Below are 23,659 nucleotides of genomic sequence, written 5' to 3' on the forward strand. Positions count from 1 at the left end.
AGAACCGCTCTTTGAGCTCTGATTGGCTGAGATCTGGCTTCGTCTGCCACGGCGTTTGGGCCATTTGCCAGTTACACGGCAGCATTCTAGTTACCTATGAGATTTCTATGGATAACACAGAACTCCGTACCTTAGATTTGAATCGACAGAGCTTTCCGATTGACGGTTTTCTAACGAAGAGATTACGCACTTCCGGCACATGACCTCCAAAAAATCGGCCGCCATCGGTTGCAGCAGAGCGCTATCTGTAGTTGGTTACCATGATAACTATGGATCTAATGTTTCGGAGTTCCGACAGCTATGGGTAAACGCTATTGACCCCACTCAAGTCAGTAAATTCGAATCTAGTGTACGAGGTCTGTATTCTCTTTGGTGTTAGGACGCATTACCTAATTGTTTCGGTTGCGTCAGCTAGGAGCAACAAACACAAAGAGAACACAGCCAGTATCTCTGATTCAAGTGTACACTTGAATCACTTGAATCCTTCTAGAATTGAGGAAGGAAGTAGGACAATGGACGCTTCAATAAAAGAAACTCGGTTTCTACTCCCCAAGTGTACACTTGAATCACTTGAATCCTTCTAGAATTGAGGAAGGAAGTAGGACAATGGACGCTTCAATAAAAGAAACTCGGTTTCTACTCCCCAATCCATATTCTTCTGGGAAGGAGCTATTTCCGGTCGGTCGGTTAAACGGTTAGGATGGCTAGCCAGAAATTCAAATTTAAGCCAAGGGAGACGCGTTTTTTCCCTCATGTTACTAAAACTAAGTATAAGAAGATAATATTATTATTATTATCATCCTCTTATGGTATAAATAATTAAAATTATATGTAATATTTTTATAATACCGGGCAATTTTAAAGCTTCTCATGGATGCAGAGTCAATTCATTTCGTATAAAATTATTTTTTGGAAAAAGATGAAAACTCATTCCTTTAGAACTAAACATATTACTTTTGCAGTACGGTATGCAACAAGTGTTTCCTTTTAACCAGGTAACTTTTTTGGCATGTTAAGGCTTAGCAAAAAACTGATGTTACGTTCGAGAAAGTTTCCAGCTTTCTAATATTTCAACAAGCACTATATAAATAGTAACTTATGAGTCCTGGCTGTCGGAAATATTACTTCTTGGCAATTTCTGGGAAGATGTTTTATTTAAGCGCCTATTGGATTCAAGATGGCCGACATAATGGAAAACATTAACACTTATTAATGTAAATACCGTTGGAAATTTATCAAAAGCTTAAATAGAATTTCCGCAATAAAAATTAAAATATCTTTCTTATTCAAGATGGCTAAAAATGAATTCCTATAATTATAATAGATATGTGGCAACTTTCATGCTTTTACCACATATTGAAGTATTCCGCCCCACTATTTTCAAATATTTAAACTAGGCTAGGGGCCTATCGGGCATATAATATTTGTTTCTGATTGGACAAAGCTCTATCTAACAGAACTGCCAATTTATTTTTTAAGACTTGTATACTTAAAGTTTTTTATTATATTTTTGGGATCTATTTCAATTTCAAATAGAATATTAAAGAAATAAAGTAAAAAAACTTATCGACCAGTGATCAGAGCTTTTCGATATAAAATAAATAGCAACAAGAAATGCAATTATAGTATGAAATGGACTGATAACCAAATCAGTAAAAAGCGGACTTTAACATATTGTTTGCTAGTCCACGTCGTCACAAAAATCGTTAGCTAATTCGCCAAATTCTCCATTTTACTTTAAAAATGGCTGACAGCGACTCGGATCGTAGTCCGGTAGTGGACGAAAAACCATTTTTAATAGGGCCAAGAGTAGTAACAATTTATAAAACCGAAACGGGGTTTGGTTTTAATGTAAGAGGTCAGGTTAGTGAAGGAGGACCCTTAAAAAGTATAAACGGAGAACTGTACGCTCCACTACAGCATGTTAGTGCGGTACTAGAAGGTGGAGCGGCTGAAAAGGCTGGTATCAGGAAAGGAGACCGTATTTTGGAAGTGTAAGACGTGTTTATACTAATTTTCTTCCTTTTATTAAACGTTTTATGCATAATGACTTAACTTTATGTTTTTATCTTCGACCACGTGCAGAAATCGAAGTAATGTTGAAGGATCCACCCACAAACAAGTTGTTGATCTGATAAAATCTGGAGGTGATAAACTAACGTTAACCGTTATATCCGTGACACCTCAGGTTAGATAACAGTTAAGGTACCTTCATATGGCTTTTTCTTATGTTTTATACACTGGTTTCCCTCTATTTTCAGGAAGCTGAAAAATTAGAACCAAGTGATGATTCATCAGGATATTCTTATATAGATTACAGCGAAAAACGTTCCCTACCCATTTCAATACCGGACTATAATTGGTCTGAAAGAGATGGCGAAAAATATGTTGTAATATATCATTACTTATGTAAATCTTTAAAGCTCAAAAACATACCAAATTTGATGTTTCTGTTAAGGTATTCAATATATACATGGCCGGGCGACATTTATGTTCCAGAAGGTATCGGGAATTCTCTGTACTACATAATAATCTCAAGAAAGATTTTCCAGACTTTAGTTTTCCTAAACTTCCGGGAAAATGGCCTTTTTCACTATCGGACCAACAGCTTGATTCTCGGCGGAGAGGCTTAGAACAATACCTTGAAAAAGTCTGTGCCGTGCGAGTTATTGCAGAATGTGACATAGTTCAAGAATTTCTGACTGATATGGACGATGAAAATGTACTAGAAAATTTAAAATGGATAATTGTACAAATTATTAAATGTTAAAATTTCTTTTTAAAAGGGTGGAAGTTCCGCTGCGGTTGACTTAAAAGTATTATTACCAGATAGGAACACTGTTGTTGTAAATGTACGGAAAAACAGCACAACCGACGATGTATACCAGGCTGTAATAGATAAAATATGCATGGCAAAAGAAGTGGCTAGCTATTTCGCCCTTTTTGAAATTGTGGAGTATGGATTTGGTAAGATATGCCAAAACTGAGGCAATCTCTAAAAAAAATATTGAAAAACTAAATTTGTATATTTAATAGAGAGGAAACTACAACCAAATGAGTTCCCACATAATTTATACATTCAAAATTATAGTACTGCTACGTCAACGTGCTTGTTAGTTCGAAAATGGTTATTTACTTTGGAGAAAGAAATTGAACTTAGCGAAGATAATTTGGCATGCTCATTCTTCTTTTGGCAGGTAATATACCTTCTCAAGAAAGATATACAAAAGTTTTTATCAATATCGTAATTTACGTCAATTTAGGCCATCGATGATGTAAATAAGGGCCAAATTAAACCCGGGAGCAAACTTTATGAACTAAAAGCCCTTCAAGATTCGGCTCGTAAATTAGAAGTAATCTAGAATGAAAGTTTAATTGTAGATTTATTTTAATGCCACTTTCTTTATAGTACCTAAAACTAGCTAGATCTTTAGAAGGTTACGGCGAAATTTCATTCCCGCATTGCTCTTGCGATGCTAGGAAAGAAGGTCATGTGGTGGCTACATTAGGCATTCCCAGTTTTAAACTACAAGCTTGTCGCGATGACGGGACTATGGAGGTAAACATTTCAAGTAAATATGGCATTATTTCAGTGTATAACAATTTCAAGTTCAACTAGTCTCAAGTTATCGAGTTTACGTGGGATTCAATTAAAGAATGGGAAGTAGATGATGAAGCTATGGCTTTTTCATTTCAATACGACAGACCGGACAAAAAACCTCGTTGGGTTAAAATATTTACTCCTTATGTATGTTGCTTCTTTATTTGATAAAATTTATTTTGGGAACTTGAGATGCTAATTGTAGTCCTCGCACGATTTCAGTACGTCTTCATGTATGACTGTTTCGAAAAGATTCAAGAAGAAAGAAGTTGGAAAGAAGGTATCTATACTAAAATTGATGTTCCATATACATTGGCGTAACACTTGGATCCGTAATTGGTTTTCACAGTCTATATTAACACTTAAGGTGTTTTCTATGGATTCGTAGAAATGTTCAATTTTAGTTTACTGAAGTGTTACGTTAAAGTACAAATTAATTTAATTAGTCTTCATAATTTTAAACTTTTTTAAGTTTGTTTTTAGTTGCGGAATAACTTGGGTGGCCTTAACTATTGAGAAGGTTTATAAATTGTGTACATACGATGGGTATGGCAGATTACATCCCCAATATTTTGTGGCCAAGACGGGGTATTAAGAAAACATCACCTGTAAGGAATCTTTTTTCCTTTAAGTCTGATTACGACTGAAAATCCAAGATGGGAAAAGTATAAAAATTAGTATTACACATTTACGCTTTAAAGTAATTTAATTTAAATATGTATTTAACCATTCGGACTTACTTCACTTTTATCCACATATCAGTAGATGATTGCCGCTCGCAAATTCGATAATCACCCATTTATTCTTATAACTTTGGGATTCGTATATTTTTCTCTTGAGAAAATTCGCGAAATCACTGAGGATAGGGTGAAGTTAAAAATACCCCGATTGGGCGATGTGTATAGTGTAGAAATGTATTAATAGTTTTGTATTTATTTGTTTCATGTTTAAATTAATATTAATCACTCCTTTCTATTAATTTTAACTCTCGTGGTAACTCAACTACATTTTGCGTAATTATAATATCTTCGAAAAGTCTAAATTTACGGAACTAGGCCATGTTTTGCTCTTAATTATTCTAATTGGATTTGCGCAGCTATTTCTTAATTTGTAAACAAATTAACACTAAAGAGCCTATTTTTAGACGTGATTCATAAATGCTCATTTAGTCCAAACTAGGGTCGTTCACAAAATTTCACCCGTTATACTGTGAACAAACTCGATGCATTTGATGCATGAATTGATCAATTAATTTGATAAAATCAAATTTGCAATCAAATTTTGTACGCTCATCCCTTAAAAAACAAATAGAAAAGTTTAATGGACACAAATTGTGCCAAAAGCACACGGATTTAGGTTAAGTTGACATAAACTAGTCATATATTGTTAAAAAAGTTCGGTAAACCTATCTTACACTGGAATGAATATTTGTTTTAGAATAAGAGTTAATTATTATCTATATATTAAGTATTCTCCGAGAAGAGTATCAATATTACTGTATTAGGTTAAATTCCTTCAATAGTTGTAAAAAAAAATGTTTTTATATATTCTTGTGAATACTGTATATATTATACTTGGAGAAAAGCTTGCAAAAATAAAACTTTACATGATTTATCATCACGTGAAAATCAGTTTAAATTTTTAATACTGACTCAAATTTACTAAAGGAGGGATTACAATGTATTGGAAACAGTAATAGTGTAATCTACAGCATTAACTCAGCCGCTTTGTAGTGGCCCAATTGGTTAATCATCCAGCTACCATCAACGCCTTTAGTAAACTCTCTCCTAAACCTGAAAATCAACATGTCAAATCAGATATAAAAACCAATTTGGAATCCCAGCTATTACTTTAAATTGGAAACAGATTTCGCTGTGGATAGTTCTAAGGGATTTAGCAATTATTTACTAATTTAATTTTCCAAATCTATTTTGTATATTCTACAGGATTTTATCAAATGCCTTACTCCGGGGGAAACTAAGGTAACCTTTTTAAAGCTGCGTATAGTTCCATAGCAAATAAACCATTTTGTTATAATGAAGATGCCACAAAAAGTTTAATATTATCATATGTCATAGTGTAAACTGGATCTAGTTATAAAGTTACCTGTAATTGCAAATGGTGACTCTATCTTTATATTCCGAAGATTCTAATATGTTCTCCAAATCTTTGAGCCCCTCCAAGCCATAGATACAATGAAACACGACTAATATTTCAGCAAAACGTTTGGTAGAATCTTAATCAAGAAAATCTATTAATGCCCATTGAAATAAATAAATAGCAAATTTTAAATTAACTAACCATCTTCGAGAATGATACCAATTTGATACGGAAAGGTAAAATAGATATCTTCTTTGGCTATTTTTAAACGCTGACGGTTTGACAAGTTGAATTTTGTATAATTCTGCTTAATTTCAGCAAGAGCCTGCCAAAAATTGGGTATATATCACAATCATCATCTAAAAGATACAAAGTTTACTTCGGGGGTGATTAAATCATCAAGAGCGTTTAAGGTACCACTCGCAAGATTGGATGAAACATGAACTAGTGCCTATTGTGAAACCTCATTACATAATGACAAATCAAAGATAACCACTAAAATTACTTGTTTTGCTCCTTGTACAAAATCTTTTAAGTTGAATTCGGCATCAAAATATGGTTGTATTATGACTTTTGTAATGAACCAATTTTTGATAGTGTGTATCACACTAGGCCAGATCTGAGGTCCTTCCATATCCATTAAAAGCGGAGTTTTTCTCTGTTTGTCATTTTCATCACCGCCAAAGTTGTTGCCATTAGTGGAGAATAGTCGGCAATAGCTTAAACTAATACTTTTGGCACAAATCTCCCTAACAGCAGGCCCATCATTTTTGATGTTATGTAAATAAGGCAACTTATTGTACGAAGAGACCAGGTTTCTTGTCATACAACTGTACAAAATTTTATTTAAACCTTTATGTTGCATTATGAACAAGTTAAATAGTTTTTTCGCATTTGAAACTGGCATTTTCAGTTGCTTTATCAAATTGCACTAAAGTCTAACTTTCTTAGCAAAATGGACACCGCTAAGCCTTGGCTTATTTTTATCAGCTGCAAATTAAAGTAAAAATAGATGTATTTGACATAAATCACAGAAGAATGACAACTTTATAACTTTAAATTCAGATAAAAACAATTTTAATTATTATTAAAGTTAAAAATCTTGATATATTTACCAAAATATCAGCATAAAAAACCACTGCTGATAACTGATATCTTACACTTGATAATAGTTCAATATTTATACACAGTTCAAAAATAGGAGGTCTAATTTAATAATTGCCTTATGAATGATTAATGTACATTTCTTCAACTTTTTGAACATGTGTGGATTGGTCAATGTCACTCATGGCAGAATGTAATAGGTTTTGTATGGTTCCTTCTTCTTGGGCACCAAAAATGTAGCCATTGGCACGATCTATCATGGTTAAAAGCCGTTGCATTGTTATTTTATCCTGCAAATAAAATAAAGTTCAAAGAGAGTAAAAAAATTAAACATATTATAATGCTTACATTGACATTCAATAGCTGAAAGGAAACAAGGCTGTAATCCTCGACTAATCCCACAATTGCTTCATTAAATTTCTTATATTTGGCCAAAAATGGATCAACCTGAAACAAAAAATGTATTAAATATGTACTTTTTATTAAACAAGAGAGAAAAATCATACATCCAGTTCTTCTAAGAGGTATGATAGATTTAACACTTCCGAATAATATTCCATATTAAAAGGCAGCTTCCCAAATTTTTCTACCAAGTCCACTTTTGACAAAACATTTACATGAGGTAATTCAACTGAAAACAGACCATTTAATTAAAGTATACACAAAATATAATCTTAAATCTACATACGTTGTAACATGGTTGATAAGGAGGTTAATAACACTGCTACAAATTTTCCTGGATCACTACAATAATGTGAGTCGACTAAATGAACAGCTGCTAACCGAAAATCCGCTTTTTGTAATGCGGCTACAATATTTCTCATTCCATTATGATGGGTGAAAAGTTCAACTTGGCCAGGGCAATCGAATAACAAATATGTATCTTTAAGGGAATAGAGCTTTTTTAAAAGCCAGTCGATATTTTTTTCCAAGAAGTCTATGCAATACATAAGTCCACCATTGGGCCCTAATGAAAGTGTGTCCATCACTTCTTCTAATGTAATTAATTCCGAAATGTCAACCTCAGGTGTAAATGGCAAAGCCTCATTTGCAGGGTCCAAATTTATGATAGACACTTTCCTACCAATAGCTGTTAAAAACTGGGCCATGGCATTACAGTATGTGGTCTTACCAGAACCAGGTGGCCCAATTACCACTTGAGCAAACAATGCCATAACCACTCCGACTTAGATTAAACAATAATAAGCTAAAGTTTGAAGAGTTCTTCAGATAAATTTACTCCCTGCGAGAACTCGCTAAAGAGTAGAGTAAAACATCTTTAAAAAATCGCCAAGAAGTAATGTTTCCGAGATCCAGGACTTGCAAGTTACTGTTTATATAGGGCTTGTGGAAATAATGTAAGCTTTTCACCTATTCGGTATGCAAACAAGTTTATTTATTTATTTAAGAGAGAGCTGCTCAAAAAGCCAGTAGATAGTAGGTGTACATACCAATACTTAAAGGGAATAGAACCTCCAACGCATTCTTTATGGAAGACCCCATCAATTTTCTTTATTCCTTTCACAATCAGCGATTATCAGCGCCGCAAGTGTGAAAAGCAGTGGGAGGCAGCGGACAATATTGGAACCCTCGGAGGGTGACAGAAATACCAGAGGTTATATTCCCTTTAAAAGGAAACAAACTAAAAAAAACAGACAATTTTGAATTTTAGAAATAAAAATAACAAGACTTACGACGGTCAGAATACACACATTCCTTCTAATTAGAATCCTATATGTTAGAAGGATAGGTAGCCCTCCGGCCAGCCCAGGGGGCCTATCCTGTAAATATTCGAAATCCAATTTTCGATCGAAAACTACATATCGAACTTCGAGATCTCGACGAATGGTATTCGGTAAAGATTTCGAATAAGCATAAATCAATGCAAATTGTCGAAGTCGATCTCGACATGGTGGGGCCTATTCTGTAAATATTCGAAATCCAATTTTCGATCGAAAACAAGATTTCGAACTTCGAGATCTCGACGAATGGTATTCGGTAAGGATTTCGAATAAGCATAAATCAATGCAAATTGTCGAAGTCGATCTCGACATGGTATAGGGCATCGAGATCGAATTCCCATTCGATTTTTTACAGAATCGCCCCCCAGGTGGGGTTCATTTCCCCAACTTTTCATATCTCCAACAGTTCATATATCCAACTTTTCATTTGACCAACTGCTCATTTCCCCAACTGTTCATTTCGCCAACCCTATCTAGTATTTGGAGAAACGAACGGTTGGTGAAATGAACAGTTGGGGAAATGACCTATTCATTTCCCCAACTGTTCATTTCACCAACTCCGTAAAAAAACTAGTTGGCGAAATGAGTAGTTGGCGAAATGAACGGTTGGAGATATGAACAGTTGGGGAAATGAGCAGTTGGGGAAATGGAGCATTTGTGGTTGGGGCAATGGCAAGTTGGGGAAATGAGCCTTTTCCGCCAGCCCGTGTTTTCAAAACGCCGGCAGCGCCGTCGATATTAAGAGAGCCTCTAAACGAGGGACGTCTTGTTTCTATTCCCTCAAGGACAAATTTTGGTGGTGCTTCCTCCATGTTTTGTCCTTGACGGAATCTAAAGACGGATTCTCTATCGCGCCTGACCCACCGACGGCGCTGCCATTTTTCGTCCCTGGCCTCATATCCTTCTAACATATAGGATCTAAGCTTGGTTTGAGCTATTCACAGCAACCTGCAACGCCGGTATCACAAGCACTATATATTTACTATTTACACTTATTTGTTACGTCTAGTCATACTTTGAAAGCATCGAAGATTCCTTCGATAAGTGTCACCCTTATTATTGAGCGTAGCTCTCACTGTGGAAACTGGCAGAAAAAGTGGCTGTCCGGTCCTAGAGAAGCTATTGGATGAAACGAAAAGGGGCGTTTCGGAAAACGACTCGAGAGGGAAAAACGGGTGATTGTTCCGCGCTTTAAAAAAAATTGGTATTCTCTCACTGCGATGAATTGGGGGAAAAAAAGTGGGGTTTCGGAAAACGAGTCGAAAGGGAAAGAGTGGTTAATCGGTCGTGTTGGGGGGAAAACGACTCCAGATGACCCGTCGCCAGAAAATTGCTGTCTGACGGAGCCACGAGAGGGGAAACAAGTGGGCCCGGCAGTCCCAAATAATAGTTTCACACGAGCCAAGCTTTACGAACACACGAATAGTAGTATAACCGGTAACGGAAACATGAACAAATAAAATAAACGGTCGAGAAAAACCGCTCGAAATATTTTTGTGGGTAATATGGGAACCGCTCGAAATATGTTTGTGGGAAATATAGGGGTGACAATTTCAAAAATTACCCAGAGTGGTTGGGCTAAAGGGTTAAAAAACCAACAGAAGCGATTTCACCACGTTTAGAGATGCACTTACGAAAACCCATGCCACCCCCTCCCCTCCCTTCACACCTAGGGGCTCAGGGAAGGTGATAGCATAGTTCCCAAATTCCACAGAATGGCTGGGCTCCGAAGAGTCGCCAACAATAGATAGGAGCGCTCGGTGGGAGAGTCGCCATATCTTACCCTCCCCCACCCGAATGGAAGCGAGAGGCAAGCGCTGTTGCGGAAACCATGTGCGAACGAAAACGCCAAAACGCCTGAGACGGAAACGCCAGAAGATCGCCGAATCCCGATTGCCTGACTTGCAAGGTTGTTGGTTGTCTAAACCGCGTGAATTTTAGGGATGAAAAGCTGGTGTAACTATAGCAGCATATGGCTAGCTTTCTACGGCCTTTCCCTCTCTGGTTTAAAGCGCGAGCGTAGGAGGATTCTACCGTGGCGTAAGAGAACGACGTTATTGCGGACGGTGGGAATACTACCGTGGCGTTCGAAAACGGCGTGTTTGCGAACGGCGGCGGCGGGGACCGTAGCGGCTACGGGAGTTTTACTCTAGCCTATACTAGGCTCGTGTAAAACTAACAAGTTGGCAAGCCAAAATATACCTCTCCTCGGTAGAATTGTCCCTAGTGGTATTAATTTCTCGAGATAACCCTTAAAGATATATCTCCGCAATTTAGAGTTATTTGTTAAAAATATTAACCCATTTCTATCCCGCCCGGTATAAAATTTTTATTATAATTAAAATAATTGAGACGAAACGACCAATTTTAATTTATTCAGAATATCATAAGTTAAGTAGTTACAACAGTAAGTTAGACGTACTATAACAATGCACAATTGAATTAAACCCTTTTACAGAACAAGTTTATCAGTTAAATATAATACGAAGCAAATTTTAATGAAAGAAATATCTACAGAGGCTTTTTGGAATTACTCGCTTACGAAATACTTGCCGCATCTTTAACGCTCATTTTATTTCAACACTCGCCCTTGATGAAGATACCGTAGATATCTGGTAGTGGACGACTCGTTCACTTCCTGTTGACGTTGTGACGCATACCACATGAAAAAGACCAATGCCGTCCAATTTCCAATATCATATAATGACTCGCACACCCAAGAAATCATTGACTGCGTTAGAAATCGTAGATATCCAAATATCCACACCACATGTATTTACAAGAAGCAAAAACCTTACCATCAACAAAGCACAGAGAGCCACTTGACTAACCGCCACCTCTTAAAGCAATTAACGTTAAATTATCTCCTTTGAATTAACAGAACTATATATAGGTCGTTAAGAAAGTGGACCACCCACAGGGTCTACCCTTTAACCCTCTAATCTCGGCTGACTGCGCTAAAACAAGATTTAACCTTTAAAAAATACCAGATTAGGCCTTCATAAATTCATTAATAAAAAAAGACTTTATTACCTATTATGCTTACGATGCCTGTCTTAATTTCAGTGAATCTAAGCAGCTATCGGTGGTTCTGTGGTACAGCGCTCGACTGCCAAGCCGAATGGTCTGGGTTCGAAACTTGGGTGGCGCATTTGTTTTTAATCAATAGAGAAACGCTAAATTAGAATTTCTTCGATGCAATAATTTCAATTTCAATTCTATTTCAATTAAACCAAAATTTCGTACTCTATTAAATTCGCTTCCGATAAAGCTGAAGGTCTAATTTTCAATAAGGCGTAACAAGTGTCGGTGGTTCTGTGGTAGAACGTCCGCCTGTCAATCAGGAGGTCTCGGGTTCAAATCCCGCCCGATGCGATCGCAAATTGATACTAAGACGAATACCTTGTACAACTGGTGGAAACCCTGCCATTGGACGTTGAGAGGTAGCATTACACTCAGCACTCGGTCCGTCCCAAAGTCATTAAGAAGAAGTTGGAGAGAAAACGCCCATATAAACACAACAGACTCAACATGCACATCCATCAGAACACAAACACAACAAATTCAACACTCACAACCTACGCATAAACATTACAAAAACCGTAATACACCAAACCGTGAGCGAAAAAACGCCATCCAAACCAAACCGCAAATGCATCCGTTAACGCTCACCGTCACACGGTGGTTTTGCCAACCCTTTGAGAAACTGCGTACGCAGTGATTACACTTTGCACCGAAAATGCGAACGCGTTCGCAGTCCTGACAGACAGACACACCAACAGACCCACCCACAGACCCACCCACAGACAGACACGGTCGTTGTATAACCCCTCCTAGGGGACTTTGTCCCCTCGGAGAGGTAAAAAGACTCAACAGCTGACAATGACCGAAAAACACAAAACGTTTAAATGAATTTTTAAATTTATATTTTTATTGACCGAAAAAAACCAAACGTTTAAATGAGTTTTGAAATTTATATTTTTATTTAAAAAAAACAACACGTTTAAAAATTTATTTTGAAATTTTACGTAAAAGAACATTTAAACAATGGGCCACGTCGACGTCGACCTCAGATTCCACACCGGCAAGTCGTTCCCCGCATCTTATAACTGTTTCTCCACTCATTAATGCAAACGAATTGAAATAAAGAGTAATCTTTAAAAACTAAATTATTTATCTCGCTTTTCTTTCTCTACTTGAGTTTAATTAATCTAAGCCTAATTAACCACCGGATTTGCATCTCGCTCCGCTCAAGTATTTGTTGAAAATTCCGTTTTCGGTTTTTGCAACGTCCTAGTTTACTTCTAGTCAGCCGTTGAGTGTCACACTTATTGTTTCTGGTTATACGACAAAGACTAGGTCGATCAGTGGCATTTTTAACTGTTACTTCTGGTCATACGTTGAAAAACGCTAGAGGGAAACGGGCGCGTAGACCTCTATAAACACGCGGATTTACAATGTTGGAAATTGCGGGGGTCCGTATACGCTGCCCAAAAAACCTTACTTGGAATTAAAATTAAGGAACGTATTTGCAACTCTAGGTTATATCAAAAGTAGCATGATACTTTTGGTTATATCTAAACCACAGCTATTCAAAAATATAACTTTCATGAAAATCGGACTTAAATTAAGGAACTGTATGTAGATTTTTAGGCGAAAATATAAAACCACGAAAATTGGGGTCCCGTAAATTACCCTGAAAACTTTACTTAAATTTAAAATTTACTGATATAATCGAAGTTGTAGGTCCGCTGAATCCTAACCTATCCAATAATATTTTTTTTAACGTTATCGGACTTTTTTCTTAAATAAAATATCTACCACATAAAGCGAAACCACCGAAAATAGTAAATTGGGCAAATGCCCAACATCTAGGGCTCCGATTTGAAAACTTTATGAAAGGCTATCAATGGCGATGTGTGTAAATTCGAACGAGATATCATTGACTCTTCTAGCCCTAACCGTTGAAGAGATACGCGTGACACGGCGGAAGTTTGGAGAAGGAATTCTGCGCCTTCTGAAGGGCTAGAATATCAGTCAGCAAATGAGGTTTCCAGACCGAAGAACCGTAATCTATATACTATACAGGATGTCCACTAAAAAATGAACCAGGGCGAATATCTCAAAATCTGTTTTAGGTACGATTTTGAAAGTTTCAAGTCGTATACAAGATCTAGGGGGAAACCTACTGCGAAAATGTCGATGACCTTGAACACATAGTTCAAGGTCATCCAAAATCTAACCCGAGAACCGTAAGTGTTACAAAGTTGGTTCCAATTAGAAAATAGCTTTGACCTGATCGGATTTGACCAATAGGAAGCCGAGAAATAGTAGATGAAAAACAAGAAGATCGTTAAGTTGATAACGTGTCGAAAACGAGGTTCGGGGGCTGATAACTCTAAAGATACTTGTGTTAGAGTACTGAAATTTGCTACACATCCTCATCAGGATTGAGGGTCTTTAGTTTAAAAATTTCAATGACCTTGAAACATGACTTCAAGGTCATCCAAAAACTAACGCGAGAACCGTAAGTGTTAGAAAGTTGGTTCCAATTATAAAAGTGTTCCACGTCACATTGTAGGTCTAATTAGCTTTGATTCGATCGAATTTGACCAATAGGAAGTCGAGGAACTGTTTTTCAAAATCACAAAGGTCGTTAAAATGAAAATTGAAAGAAAACGCACATAACTCGAAACCAATTCGTGTTACATCGAAATTTGCTAGACAAACTCATTATGGTGGGAGTTCTTCAAGTTTGTAAAATTGGATGACCTTGAAGACGTGGTTCAAGGTGTGAAAACATTATCTCGCGATCCATTGGGTTTAGAAACTAGTTTTCAATAGGAAATTTGCTAATCACCACTTTCTCGTCAAAGTAGTTTTGAACCATGTCTTCAAAGACATTCAAAAATGACCTTGAGAAATAACTAATTGGAACCAACTTTCTAACACTTACGGTTCTCGCGTTAGTTTTTGGATGACCTTGAATACATGGTTCAAGGTCATTGAAATTTTTAGACTAAAGACCCTCAATCCTGATGAGGATGTGTAGCAAATTTCAGTACTCTAACACAAGTATCTTTAGAGTTATCAGCTCCCGAACCTCGCTTTCGACACGTTATCAACTTAACGAACTTCTTGTTTTTCATCTAGCATTTCTCGGCTTCCTATTGGTCAAATCCAACCAGGTCAAACCTACTTGTCACGTGGAACACTTTTCTAATTGGAACCAACTTTCTATCACTTACGGTTCTCGAGTTAGTTTTTGGATGACCTTGAAGACATGGTTCAAGGTCATCGACATTTTCGCATTAGGTTTCCCCTTAGATCTTGTATACGACTTGAAAATTTCAAAATCGTACCTAAAACAGATTTTGAGATATTCGCCCTGGTTCATTTTTTAGTGGACACCCTGTATAGTATAAACTGACAAGGAGACGACCCGAGGTGATAATCACCGATTTTGCAGGAAGTCAGTCAACTGGTCATGTACAAGATATTCAGATAATTTAGGCACTTGATTGAGAACAATAATGGTACGGAAATTAGGTGCATGAGTACGTGACCCATTTTTATGGATAGGGGTTACATTTGCTGTCTTCCATGACTGGGGTAAAACACATGGTTCAAAAGAGAGGGAAATAATTAAATAAAGGAGGGTAGAAAGGGATTTGGCACAATTATATAAAGAGAGGGGATGGAGACCATCTGACCCTGCGGGGGGCTTATTGGTTTTATCCAACCCCACTTGGTTTTCAGTCTATATAATTAGCGAATAAGTAGATTAGTCCGAGTTTCGCGTCTTTTTGTTCGCTGGAAGACCTATCGGTACGAGCTATTAGTAAGTTTTTAAATTTCTTCAAATTTGTTTAGGGTTTAGCTTTATTATCCCTTTTTTTAAAGGGAATATAACCTCAGGTATTTGGTGTGGAACACCAACGCTTGCAGCTTTGGCCGCTCTTGCCTTTGGCATTAGAAATGTTTGGCGCCACTGTGCAGGGGAATTTGAAATATTGAAGGGGTCTTCCATAAATATGGCTTTGCAGGTTATATTCCCTTTAATGGACTAATCTACTTATTCGCTAATTATATAATACTTTACATTGCAGTCCATAGGTGGTTCCTTTTAACTTAACATTGGTTTTAAGTCTGCCAAGCAGGAGAACAATATCGGCAGGTACACGGGTGAACGAGGTAAAATTAAGTATGTGGCGGGTTGACAGTGAGTGGAGAGGGGGAAATAGGCATTGACGTAATAGCAGTGGAGAAATAGTCATTGAAGACGTTGACCGCCTCTAAGGCACAAGACGTAAAGGAACCATTAGGTTTTAGTATTTCAGTCAGTTTGTATCTAGTTGTCCGAAACTTACTAATGTGAGATTAAAAAGATTTAGGGAAATTTGACGAGTAAGATTATTCTCATATTTATGGCGTAGGTTACGAATATGGTTAGTGTGACCATTGCGAGCCTTACGGTACAATTCCTTGTTACGTTCAATAATAGATGGAGCAGCCAACCTTTTCTCTGACAGTGCAAGACGACGCCAAGCCTGGGATTAGCACCTTGATTGATGATTGTGGGGTGAGGCATAGTGGAAGGGTATTAAGAGGTACAAAATATGAAATACCAACACGTAATATTGTTAAGAAAGAGTTCCAAGCATCATCAACTGAGAGACCATGAAATACTAGGGCCCAGTCGATTTTAGACAGGAAGTCCTTAAACAATACATTATCAGCCTTAAAAAAAAATTGGACTTGGGTCAGTGGCGTAAATACGCCAATGCGGTTTTATTTCAGATGGCGCTTTTTACTGAATTTACCTCACTACTGCTAGTCCTTGCTTGCATGTTTATTGTTAGGCAGTGGCGTAGCTGATGGTCCGCAGGGCCCGCGACGCGGGGGTACCCGAGCTTCAGGAGGCCCCGCTCACCATAAAAAATTGAAAAGGGGGGCCCCATAGAAAATAAGAACACTTTTCCACGAAAAAAAAGCTATCCATAGGGGCCAATTATAGCCTTCGCATTTTTGTACGTAATTGAAAGAAATGTCTGAAAGATTTAATTGAACATTTTATTCGAATAAACATAAGAATTTTACAAGTGAGGTTCTATGATACCTCCGTTTGCCGCGATACATGTTCGGGCACGATGAAGCATGTTTTGAAACGACCGTCTGATCATATCAATAGTGATAAGTTCGAAGGCTGCAATCAGTAGCGGCGCTAAGGTTTTTTCACAGGTGGGCTAATTAGTTTGTGGCCCCTAAGAATTTTGTGGCCCTTAGCGGGAACCTTGGATCGATTGACCATATTTCGCAAAAGTGGTGAAATCGGAAAAACCCAAAATTTTCCAGGAAGCGAGAAGAGCAAGGTCGTTTTATTGTTGCGGCTCTCGTCGCGTTTTTTGGACCACCTACTGACCTTGTATCTGACCTGGAGGGGACACGTGCATGCCTGGGATATTTCCGTAAATTCCCATAATCCCCTTTCTTTTCAACTTTCTCTCAATTTCCACTACCTTCCTCCCGAATCTATGTTTATGGTCCACTAACTTTTTGAGTAAACAAATTGATTTTGAAATTTTTTTTCCAGAAAAACGTTTCTTCGCAATAAAACAAATTTCTAGAGATAATGAAAATTCATAAATTAAAATATGTGGCCTCTTAATTATGACTATGTGGCCCTTTTAATATAAATATGTGGCCCCTCTCAGAAATTCACGGGGGCTAAAGTCCACTTCAACCCACCCTTAGCGCCGCTACTGGATGCAATGATTCGGTGACGCAAATCTTCGATATTCTCAACGGCCGTCTCGTAAACTTGCGCTTTGATGAACCCCCACAAGAAAAAGTCCATCGGAGTTAGGTCCGGACACCTCACAGGTCATCGAACGTGACCGTTCCTGCCAACCCAACGCTGAGGGAACTCGTTAATATGCTCCACTACACATCTAGGTACGTGGCGTGGTGCGCCGTCACGTTGGTACCACATCTGTCTGTAAGCTTCCAGCGGAATATCTTCTAAAGCGTCTGCTTTTTCGTTCTGCAAAAGCGCCAAGTAGCGTTGTCCATTAAGACGAGCTGTGAGGAAAAATGGGCCAATAACTCGATCCCCGAGCAAACCCGCCTAAACATTCAGTCGGAGTTGTTGTTGATGAAGGTGAGGAAAGCCCCAGTGAGGATTTTCGTCACACCACATGTGGGCGTTTTGATGGTTGAAAGGCCCATCTCTCCCAAAGGAACACTCGTCGGTCACCAGCAGAAATTAAATCTACGTTCCATATCTCCTTCGCGAAGAGCTTGGTGGAGGGTCGCTCCATACGGATGGAAGTTATGATGGTGAAGAGTGGTCCACACGTAATTCGTCGATAACCCGAGATCGTCGCTTGTACCTCCGACGCTTGCTCGAGGATACGCGACAAAATAGGCTAGAACGGTGTCTTCCATGTTGATGTCTTGACGACCTGGTCCACGAAATCTGGGATTGACGCTTCCATATGTCTGAAAGTCACGAACAGCTCCAAGAACGGTGTTGTGGCTTGGTCTTCTATCTGGATATGGAACGGTGAACAATTCACTAACCCTTTCCGCGTTACGATTGGCTTCACCATAAAACAACTTGACCATAAAAGCACGCAGATCACGAGAAAAAATTAGTGGCATGTTGATTAGACCATAGACTAAGATTAGACTCAATAAACGTTAGAGAAGGGTTGAAAACAAAAGTTTTCACATTAAATACTAATTGAAAACTTGAACTTTGTGCGTAGTTGGCCTACTGATACGTTTTTAGGTCTACTGTAACCTGCCTAAATTGGCGTTTTTTTAAATTACGTGTACTTTTTTTTGAGGAATTTAATCTTTTAACGTGATTTCCTTCATTTACGTACAAAAATGCGAAGGCTATTAGCCCCTATGGACAGCTTGTTTTTTCCAATGAAACCAATTTCTTTGAACATTTTCGACAGCACTCTACAACTTTCTCATTGAAACGTTTTTTCTAACACCTACCGGTGAAAAAATATTTTTTACAAAAACCCGAAATTATTTCCGATTTTTCTGAAATTTGGAACTAGAAAATTTGCGCCTCCAAAAATCTTTGCGCCGCATACGCAGTTGCGTACCCCATTTCCCTGCACACGTTTTTAAGAAACTCTGCCAATGAAGTTTCTTTACTTTCTTCATTTATACTTATTTACGCCACTGCGGCTAATCCCTTTAATTCAGCTGGATTCAAAGCATTCCTTGAGCAATGGGGTGTTACACATGCAACATCCTCACCCTATTATCCTTAATCTAATGGTATGACTGAAAGGACAATTCAGACAATAAAAAATTCGCTGATCAAAGCACAACACGATGTTAAGTATTAATCGAGAAATCAAAACGTAAGTAATATTTTATCTCAAGCCATCGGTGTTAATTTCTTAAATATAACACGTAAGAACCTCTGAAATTTAGACCGAGTAAAAACCTATACAATTTGTTTTTGATTGACCTGGTGCCATACAGATTGAATCATATTGCAAGAATTAGGAACGTGGAACTGACTGTCTTAGTTTTAATAAAGAAATTTACAAAAGTATTACATTTCAAAGGACAATAAAGCTAACAATTTAATGATTTGATTGTATTTTAGTAAAAATTTAATTGTACAAATTCAGTTTGAATAATTATATAACATCCTCAGATTATATAATTTTACAAAATTTCTTTGTAAATAATCATTAACGATACACAATGTATTTTTCATATCTTTCTATTATTTCGTTTTAATAAACTTACTTTAAAATCATTATTTTTACACTTTTACACACTATCCCCATCTACAGCAAACCTATATCAAAATAAACTTGAAATGTATGACAACTTAGGTTTTTTGCTCTAAGAGTTAATGCCACTGTAGAAAGATATAACAGTTAAATCGCTTTAGTATAGGTCCTACACTATAGTGGAATAGGCGCTTAAATAAAACATCTTCCCAGAAATTGCCAAGAAGTAATATTTCCGACAGCCAGGACTCATAAGTTACTATTTATATAGGGCTTGTTGAAATATTAGAAAGCTGGAAACTTTTCTCGAACGTAACATCGGTTTTTTGCTAAGCCTTAACATGCCAAAAAAATTACCTGGTTAAAAGGAAACACTTGTTGCATACCGTACTGCAAAAGTAATACGTTTAGTTCTAAAGGAATTAGTTTTCATTTTTTTCCGAAAGATAATTTTATACGAAATGAATTAACTCTGCCTCCATGAGAAGCCTTAAAATTGCCCGGTATTATAAAAATATTCCGTATAATTTTAATTATTTATACCATAAGAGGATGATAATAATAATAATATTATCTTCTTATACTTAGTTTTAGTAACATTATATATTTCACCTTAAAATATATTATCGAAAATTAACATTAGTAGTAGTTCCTTATACACGTGAGCCGACGCGTTTCTTATCTGACGCAAAATTCTCATGAGGGCAAAACGCGTCTCCAATTGGCTTAAATATGACTTTTTGGCTAACGGTTTAACCGACTGACCGGAAATAGTTCTTTCCCAGATGAATTTGGAGAGGGGAGTAAAAACCGAGTATCTTTTATTGAAGCGTCCATTACCAAAAACGATTTTCATTGAGTGGAATAGGTTAGAGGAAATGAAACCAACTATCGATCAAGGCGGAAATTTTAAATATTCTCGCATAAGCCAATGCCCTTAAGCAATAGTAGTCGATCTTTCGCTGTCAGCCTGACTTGATGACGTCCAAATTGAAAGATCTAGGGCCATCTTTCGGCCAACAGGCGCATAAAACTAAAATTGATTTTGCCAGTTTCAAAAATTCAAAACCTGTCCATTTCTAGGCCTTCTCTTAATCCAGGGGGCAATGGTGTAGTAGAACACGCGAAACACAATTGTGATGTGCAGACAAGACTAAAACATTGGCAGAAGTAGTCGACATAAATTTCGGTAGGAATGATGACGGAACCTTTATAAATTTTAGACTGCACTAACAATAATGTTTATTATTATATTACGTTTTATTTTTTTCATTGGTTTTTCCTTTCTTTTCTTTTATTTAATCTACCATCTAAGGGGGACCAGGGGTAAAACAGGGGTTTTGGGTGGGATACATATATACTATAAATTAACGGATATAATAAATTAATACGTCAAATAAATTAATCTAATTAAGGAGCCAAAAAGATACTTTCGGGACAACAGGCAAAAATTTGGGGTTTTGGGTGGGGTAAATATATATTATAAATAAATAGATATAATAAACATGCAAACAGAGTAGATGCAAACCGAGTAGATGCAAACCGAGTAGATAGAAAATACGCAAACCAAGTAGAACGGAACCTTTGTAAATTTTAGACGGCACTAACAATAATGTTTATCATTATGTTAAGTTTTGTTTTTTCATCGGTTTTTCATTCTATTCTTTAATCTACCATCTAAACGGGACCAGCAGGGGATTTGAGTGAGGATATATTTCCTTGCTTTTGTCAATTTTTATATTATATGTACATCAATTATTTTGGTTTTCCGCGTTTTGAGCACTTGGAGCACGTTATGCACGTGGAGCACGTTATGCACGTGCCGTTTTTTGAGCATTTTCTTTATTTGATGTCAAAGTAGACGACTATCGGCAGGAACTAAATTTAAATAGCAACAATTACACCTTTTCCAAAATATTGCTATTTAAATTTAGTTAAAAAAAACAGTAAAAAGTATGTGCAATATTTAGGTGCCATTTAATCGATATTATCTCCGAAGTACAAATATAAAAAGAGGGTGTAAATAAAGTATTTGACGTATTAATTTATTATATCTATTAATTTGTAATATATATTTACCCCACCCAAAACCACATTTTTTTCCCCGTTGTCCCGAAAGTATCTTTTGGGCTCCTTTATTTTAATTTATTTGACGTATTTATTTATTATATTTACCCAAATCCCCTGTTTTACCCCTGCTCCCCCTTAGATGGTAGATTAACTAAAAGAAAAAAAACGATGAAAAACAAAACGTAATATAATAATAAATATAAACATTTTTGTTAGTGCAGTCTAAAATTTATAAAGGTTCCATCATCATGCCTACCGACTTTTATATCGACTTTTTCTACCAATTTTTTAGTATTGTCTGCACATCACTAGTGTGTTTCGCGTGTTCTACTAGAGCTATTGCCATAAAGTAAAATTTTGCCTTGATTTTCCTTGCACGTTACGTGTCCGGCAATGATAGAGTCGCAGAATATCTGTAAAATTAACTTCCAAACCATTGGACGGACGAAAAATTGGTTCAATATTATCGACAGGGACGATAGTTTTCGTACGTCTGGCAACGTTGCCCTCAATAGCGATTTCGCGCAAGCGCATTGAGAATACAACGGGAATAAGAGGAGAACCAGCAGAGACCAGAGGGATTTCCAAAATTATAATATATATTTTTCTATATCTATCAAAACCCGCTGACTCCAGTTTAAAAAAATATATATATTAACTGGCCGCTAGCGACATCTCAAATGCTGTCGCGTCATTACTTATTAGACTACTACTACATTTCGGTCATAGCCATAGTGCCACTATATATACAGGGTTTGAAATTGATCGATACAAGCGTTTTTCGAATAAACTATGAATAGGCGGTTAAATAAACCCATCTCTGACTGTCTTGCCCCCTGTGGAAAAATGCTGCCAGATCTATGCATAGAGAATTCTCAGCTTTGGCAGTATAAAGAGAAAACATAGACAAGCCAGTTTTATGTCCAATCGCAGCAGCCCTAACTCTTTAATCGGCTATGAATGATCTTTTATTTAAGGGACTATTGTAGAATTACTAAATTTTCAGGAGGTATTCGATGACTAGTAATCGTTTTCACCGGAACTAGGTTGCAGACCAAAAGTTCCAATGAGAAAGTGAAAGAGCAGACTTTAATATGCTAGAATAAACTTGGTTTGTTTAAAAATCCGGGTTTTTTTTTGGTCACTGAAATATGAGGTCATGGAAAAAACAAGTTGGTCGCAGGAGGCAATATCTTTTTATTCTGTTTAATTTTTTTAATCTAAAATTGGCAAAAATGTTTATATGTTGGAATCAACCACTTTGAATTTCAAAACACTGCTGCTGATGGTGATGAGGGTATCCCCAGTGGGGATTCTCGTTGCACCACATGTGATTGTTCTGGTGGTTAAAGGGGCCATCCCTTGAGAAGGCGCACTCATCGAACATTAGCAAAAGACGCTGAAAATCCCGGTTTTCGTCAGCCATGATGTTTAGGAAGTTGCAGAATTCGTAACGGCGCTGCATGTCTCCATTGGGTAGTGCTTGATGCAGTGTCGCTCGGTGATATTGGTGACTGTTTAGAACGCTTCCAGACGTATCTATTTGGCACACCCAGGGCATTGCTCGCAACACTGACGCTCGATCAAGGGTATGCAACGTAGTACGCAAGGACAACGCCTTCCAAGTCAAAGTTGTTTCGGGCTTGTCCACGGAACCTCGGACTGATGTTACCGAAATTGTTTAAGTTGCTTATGACTCTGAAAACAATTGTGACTAGGGCTACAGTTGACAAAACGATTTCTAAATAACTGGCGTACTGTACGGGCTTTCAGATTACCTACACCGATAAATAGCTCAAGCATATTATTATCGAGGAATATTTAACTTGAATTGATAATTTCGAATAATGATTTTTGTTCATGATGGTACAGCTTCAAATACTAAATGATAACTTTTTTAAGAGTAAACGTAAGTAAATCAAATGTAATTTTTTTTGGTTAATTCCAATATATAATTTGTTTTGCCACCTTTAGATTAAAATAAATGGAATAAAAAGCTATTGCCTCCTACGATTAACGTGTTTTTTTTCATGACCTCATATTCCAGTGAAAAATAGGCGGATTTTAACCAAACCAAGTTTATTCTATCTTTTTAGTCTGCTCTTTCACTTTCTCATTGGGACTTTTTGTCTGGAACCTACCGGTAAAAAATAACTTTTTCCAAAACCACGAAAAATGCCCCAATTTCCGTGAAAATTCAAATCGATTACTAGTCGTCCAATACTGCTACAATACATAGTTTAAGCGAAAACGCTGGTATTGATCAATTT

At 37.0% G+C, this 23,659-nt stretch overlaps 3 protein-coding genes across 8 annotated transcripts; 1 reads left to right on the plus strand and 2 right to left on the minus strand.

Annotated features, from left to right (window-relative positions):
* Nucleotides 1-1,665: 1,665 nt before the first annotated feature.
* On the plus strand, nt 1,666-5,215 carry Snx27 (sorting nexin 27). Of its 4 annotated transcripts, none has more exons than XR_016477142.1 (12): nt 1,668-1,994; nt 2,086-2,188; nt 2,262-2,390; nt 2,459-2,722; nt 2,787-2,967; nt 3,037-3,197; nt 3,264-3,353; nt 3,410-3,559; nt 3,620-3,748; nt 3,824-3,881; nt 4,074-4,301; nt 4,364-5,215. XR_016477142.1 is itself a non-coding variant. In XM_090162472.1 (11 exons), exons 1-11 carry the CDS (start codon nt 1,744-1,746, stop codon nt 4,093-4,095), a joined length of 1,527 nt encoding a protein of 508 aa, XP_090018598.1. In that variant the 5' UTR covers nt 1,666-1,743; the 3' UTR covers nt 4,096-5,215. The 4 variants fall into 4 exon arrangements, 2 of the variants coding, with proteins under 2 accessions (XP_090018598.1, XP_090018597.1); XR_016477143.1 differs by having other exon boundaries at nt 4,074-4,266; XM_090162472.1 differs by having other exon boundaries at nt 1,666-1,994; nt 4,085-5,215.
* On the minus strand, nt 5,212-6,809 carry LOC149921329 (m-AAA protease-interacting protein 1, mitochondrial). 2 transcript variants are annotated; one of them, XM_090162475.1, is made up of 5 exons: nt 6,207-6,809; nt 6,081-6,152; nt 5,903-6,026; nt 5,708-5,837; nt 5,212-5,394 (listed from the first exon to the last, which is right to left on the minus strand). In XM_090162475.1, the coding sequence occupies exons 1-5, from the start codon at nt 6,606-6,608 to the stop codon at nt 5,307-5,309; spliced, it is 816 nt and encodes a 271-aa protein (XP_090018601.1). In that variant the 5' UTR covers nt 6,609-6,809; the 3' UTR covers nt 5,212-5,306. The 2 variants fall into 2 exon arrangements, with proteins under 2 accessions (XP_090018601.1, XP_090018602.1); XM_090162476.1 differs by lacking the exon at nt 6,081-6,152.
* Nucleotides 6,810-6,891: 82 nt separating this feature from the next.
* LOC149921330 (GPN-loop GTPase 2) lies at nt 6,892-8,073 on the minus strand. 2 transcript variants are annotated; one of them, XM_090162474.1, is made up of 4 exons: nt 7,494-8,073; nt 7,312-7,436; nt 7,154-7,252; nt 6,892-7,058 (listed from the first exon to the last, which is right to left on the minus strand). In XM_090162474.1, the coding sequence occupies exons 1-4, from the start codon at nt 7,978-7,980 to the stop codon at nt 6,987-6,989; spliced, it is 783 nt and encodes a 260-aa protein (XP_090018600.1). In that variant the 5' UTR covers nt 7,981-8,073; the 3' UTR covers nt 6,892-6,986. The 2 variants fall into 2 exon arrangements, with proteins under 2 accessions (XP_090018600.1, XP_090018599.1); XM_090162473.1 differs by having other exon boundaries at nt 6,892-7,095; nt 7,494-8,070.
* Between the last annotated feature and the right edge of the window lie 15,586 nt (nt 8,074-23,659).

This window comes from Leiobunum rupestre, chromosome 11, assembly GCF_980474605.1.
Source record: "Leiobunum rupestre chromosome 11, qqLeiRupe1.1.hap1, whole genome shotgun sequence".
Lineage (NCBI taxonomy): Eukaryota > Metazoa > Arthropoda > Arachnida > Opiliones > Sclerosomatidae > Leiobunum > Leiobunum rupestre.

Coding starts and splice junctions, on each gene's coding strand:
- Snx27 (XM_090162472.1), top strand. CDS start 1,744: ATGGCTGACAGCGACTCGGATCGTAGTCCGGTAGTGGACGAAAAACCA. Junction 2,189..2,261: donor TTATATCCGTGACACCTCAG/GTTAGATAACAG, acceptor CTCTATTTTCAG/GAAGCTGAAAAATTAGAACC. Junction 2,391..2,458: donor GAGATGGCGAAAAATATGTT/GTAATATATCAT, acceptor GTTTCTGTTAAG/GTATTCAATATATACATGGC.
- LOC149921329 (XM_090162475.1), bottom strand. CDS start 6,608: ATGCCAGTTTCAAATGCGAAAAAACTATTTAACTTGTTCATAATGCAA. Junction 6,153..6,206: donor TTGTACAAGGAGCAAAACAA/GTAATTTTAGTG, acceptor GTTTCACAATAG/GCACTAGTTCATGTTTCATC. Junction 5,838..5,902: donor TGGTATCATTCTCGAAGATG/GTTAGTTAATTT, acceptor TTCTTGATTAAG/ATTCTACCAAACGTTTTGCT.
- LOC149921330 (XM_090162473.1), bottom strand. CDS start 7,980: ATGGCATTGTTTGCTCAAGTGGTAATTGGGCCACCTGGTTCTGGTAAG. Junction 7,437..7,493: donor CTTATCAACCATGTTACAAC/GTATGTAGATTT, acceptor GTCTGTTTTCAG/TTGAATTACCTCATGTAAAT. Junction 7,096..7,153: donor TTCAGCTATTGAATGTCAAT/GTAAGCATTATA, acceptor TTTTATTTGCAG/GATAAAATAACAATGCAACG.